A 2,814-nucleotide genomic window follows, 5' to 3' on the forward strand; every position below is an offset into this window, starting at 1 on the left:
AATAACATGTCCCGCCATATAACAACAAACCGTCATATTAGTGGTTTAACCCGTGTTTCAAAACCGTCATATTAGTGGTTTTAGTTGTGGGTGTTGTGTTTCAAAACCGTCATATTAGTGATTTAACCCGTGTTTCAGAATTTGGCTGTGTCATTTAAATTTAAGAGATCATACAATCTTTAGAGATATATTAAAATAGTTTTGAAGATTTTTATAGGATTAAAAATTTAATGCGTAGAGTTGTTTTTAGAAAAATTAAAATGTATAGATGTTGTCAAGCTATTTATGGTAATAAACGTAACAAATTAGATTGATTTAAATAGTTCCATTAATTGAGTTTTTATGAAATGTTATATTAGAAAATCGTTATGGGTTAATGTTGTAAATAAAACAAATTAAATAAGCAAAACTTAAAGGGCATAAACCAAAATGTATTTCAAAAATGTTAATATAGATATATATAATAACTCAATAACATCATATAATTGTTGTGAACCAATCAAGTAGTGACCTAATTGTTTTTCATATCATTTCAAACAATCATAAAAAAAAATTGTTTACCTTATTGTATATAAAAAATGTTGTTGCCACAAATTTTCTAAATAATATATATAGGATTGAATGAAACAGACTTATTTAATATTAAAACGGACGAAATGTTTAAGATTAATCATCCCTAAAAGCTTTCTCCGTAAGCTATTTCGTTTCTTTGTCTTTCACTTACTTTTCTTTGGCTGAGAATATTATTAGTTTCTTGTTGAAGAAGCTTCGCATCTCCATCAAGGATCATGTGTACGGGACCCGACTGCTTATAGAAAATAAACAGAATTACCATAGCATTTATAGAAAAAAATGGTTGACCTCTTAAATTGAGTTTCTTACTTAACAGAATTTTTTTTTAAGAAACTCAATACTGTATTAGGTCTACCTTAAGACAACATTGGGAAAAATACGTATAAAGGGTAAATAACTTCTGGTGAAGAACCTGTTGTCAATGAGCAAATAACTGAAAATTTTGGGTATAGGTAACTTGCTATACACGAGATTTTGTACTGTGCGTGAAGATTTGGTCTTCTTACTTCAGCAAGTTGGTCTAACATATAAATAAAATGATAGGTGGTGTAGGATCTAACATTTCTCTTTAATCTATTATATATTTTGTGAATGATGAATTCTACTATATATATGTGAAATTATGGTTAGTCACGTCGGGATTAACTTAACGTTTTCAAGGAAGATCTAGCCGCTGCGCATAATTCACACGATCTAGTTCTTGGATTTTGTCTTTAGTATATTTGTTTATGTTTAGTATACAGGATCAATCAAGTTGATGTTTATGGCATATATATGAATATGTGATATCTTTGTGAATACACAAATGATTAAAACTGACAATTAAAATTGTTAATTAGGAAAAGAAAATAAGTTTCAATAACGACACTCCATCTCTCGTCACCTTTCTTGATTTTGAAGAGATTACTTTCTCTCCTTTTTTATATTTATAAATTATATATATCCTGATTTAGTTTAATATTCTCTTGCATAAGGGTTTTTCCTAATTATGGTTAGACCCCATAGTTAACAAATTTCACACAAATCTAACTAACACATGCAATATTATTTAAACTGTGAAAACTAGCAAGAAAAGAAAATATGGTTCAAAATAGTCATAATCAAAATTCGGAAAAATGCATTTAATAATTATGTTGCAAACGTATATACATGCACCATTGATTAACTTGACGTCCACGCAACCCCCCTAAAAATATTAGTTTAGTAGATTATTTTAATTTAATGTATTATAATTAAATTTTAGTTCCAAAACTTAACATTCACTTGCCTCTCTTTCTATATCGCCTTCACATCTTTGTCTCTCTCTCTCTCTCTCTGATCTCTCTCTCTCGATTTTATATTTTTGTTAGTTCTGAACCTTCTGATTGTAACTAGATTTAGATTTTGTTAGGTCACTGTATAGAGAGAGAGAGAGAGAGAGAGAGAGAGAGAACGAGAGAGATCAGTAAAAGGAGGAGGATGAGCTGGTGTGATGGTTCAGATGATAACTACGACCTAAATATTGAAAGAGTATCGAACATTGATCATCCATCGATTCAACTCAAAGACCAATCTCAATCATGTGTCACGAGCGGTCCAGATTCCAAGATTATCGTTGAATCTCCTATTATGATCACTTGTCCTTCTTGTGGACACAAGATCCATCACCAAGACGACCAGGTTACATATGTTAAACCATTAATTCACCTACATGTTCTCTAGTTATCAATTTGTTTACTTTATATTTGACATATAATGACATGTAATTGTGATATAAATGAAATTTGATAAGGTTGGTAGCATCAAAGATTTACCAAGCTTACCGGCAGGAGTCAAATTTGACCCGTCGGATAAAGAGATCCTTATGCATTTGGAAGCGAAGGTCTCATCGGATAAGCGGAAACTTCATCCCTTGATCGATGAATTTATACCAACGCTCGAAGGAGAGAATGGAATTTGTTATACGCATCCTGAGAAACTTCCTGGTACGTAACGTTCTTTTTTTTTTTTGTAATATCAAATACAGAACAAAGAATAAAAAAGAGAGAACAATTTATATATAAAAAAACCTTGCTCAATTAGCACCATGAAAAACAATAAGAATTATCCATTTTTTTGTTATTTTGGTTATATAATAAAATGATATTGCTAGATATGTATTTTTGTAGTGCTAGCTTTTTTATACATAAACTTTATCCATAACTGTGATTTTTGGATTTATCTAAAAACAAATGATTAAATCTTGTATTTTTTTTTTTTTTT

General features: G+C 29.9%; 1 protein-coding gene across 1 annotated transcript in view; it reads left to right on the forward strand.

Annotated features, from left to right (window-relative positions):
- The window catches only part of LOC104741457 (NAC domain-containing protein 10-like), a 3,230-nt gene continuing 2,247 nt past the window's right edge, over window positions 1,832-2,814 (forward strand). Inside the window, exons 1-2 of the mRNA XM_010462341.2 lie at window positions 1,832-2,232; window positions 2,345-2,537. Coding sequence (XP_010460643.2) covers window positions 2,032-2,232; window positions 2,345-2,537 — 394 coding nt within the window. The 5' untranslated portion in view covers window positions 1,832-2,031. The remainder of the gene's footprint in view (window positions 2,233-2,344; window positions 2,538-2,814) is intronic.

The sequence above is a fragment of the Camelina sativa genome, chromosome 14 (genome assembly GCF_000633955.1).
Source record: "Camelina sativa cultivar DH55 chromosome 14, Cs, whole genome shotgun sequence".
NCBI classification, from domain to species: Eukaryota; Viridiplantae; Streptophyta; class Magnoliopsida; order Brassicales; family Brassicaceae; genus Camelina; species Camelina sativa.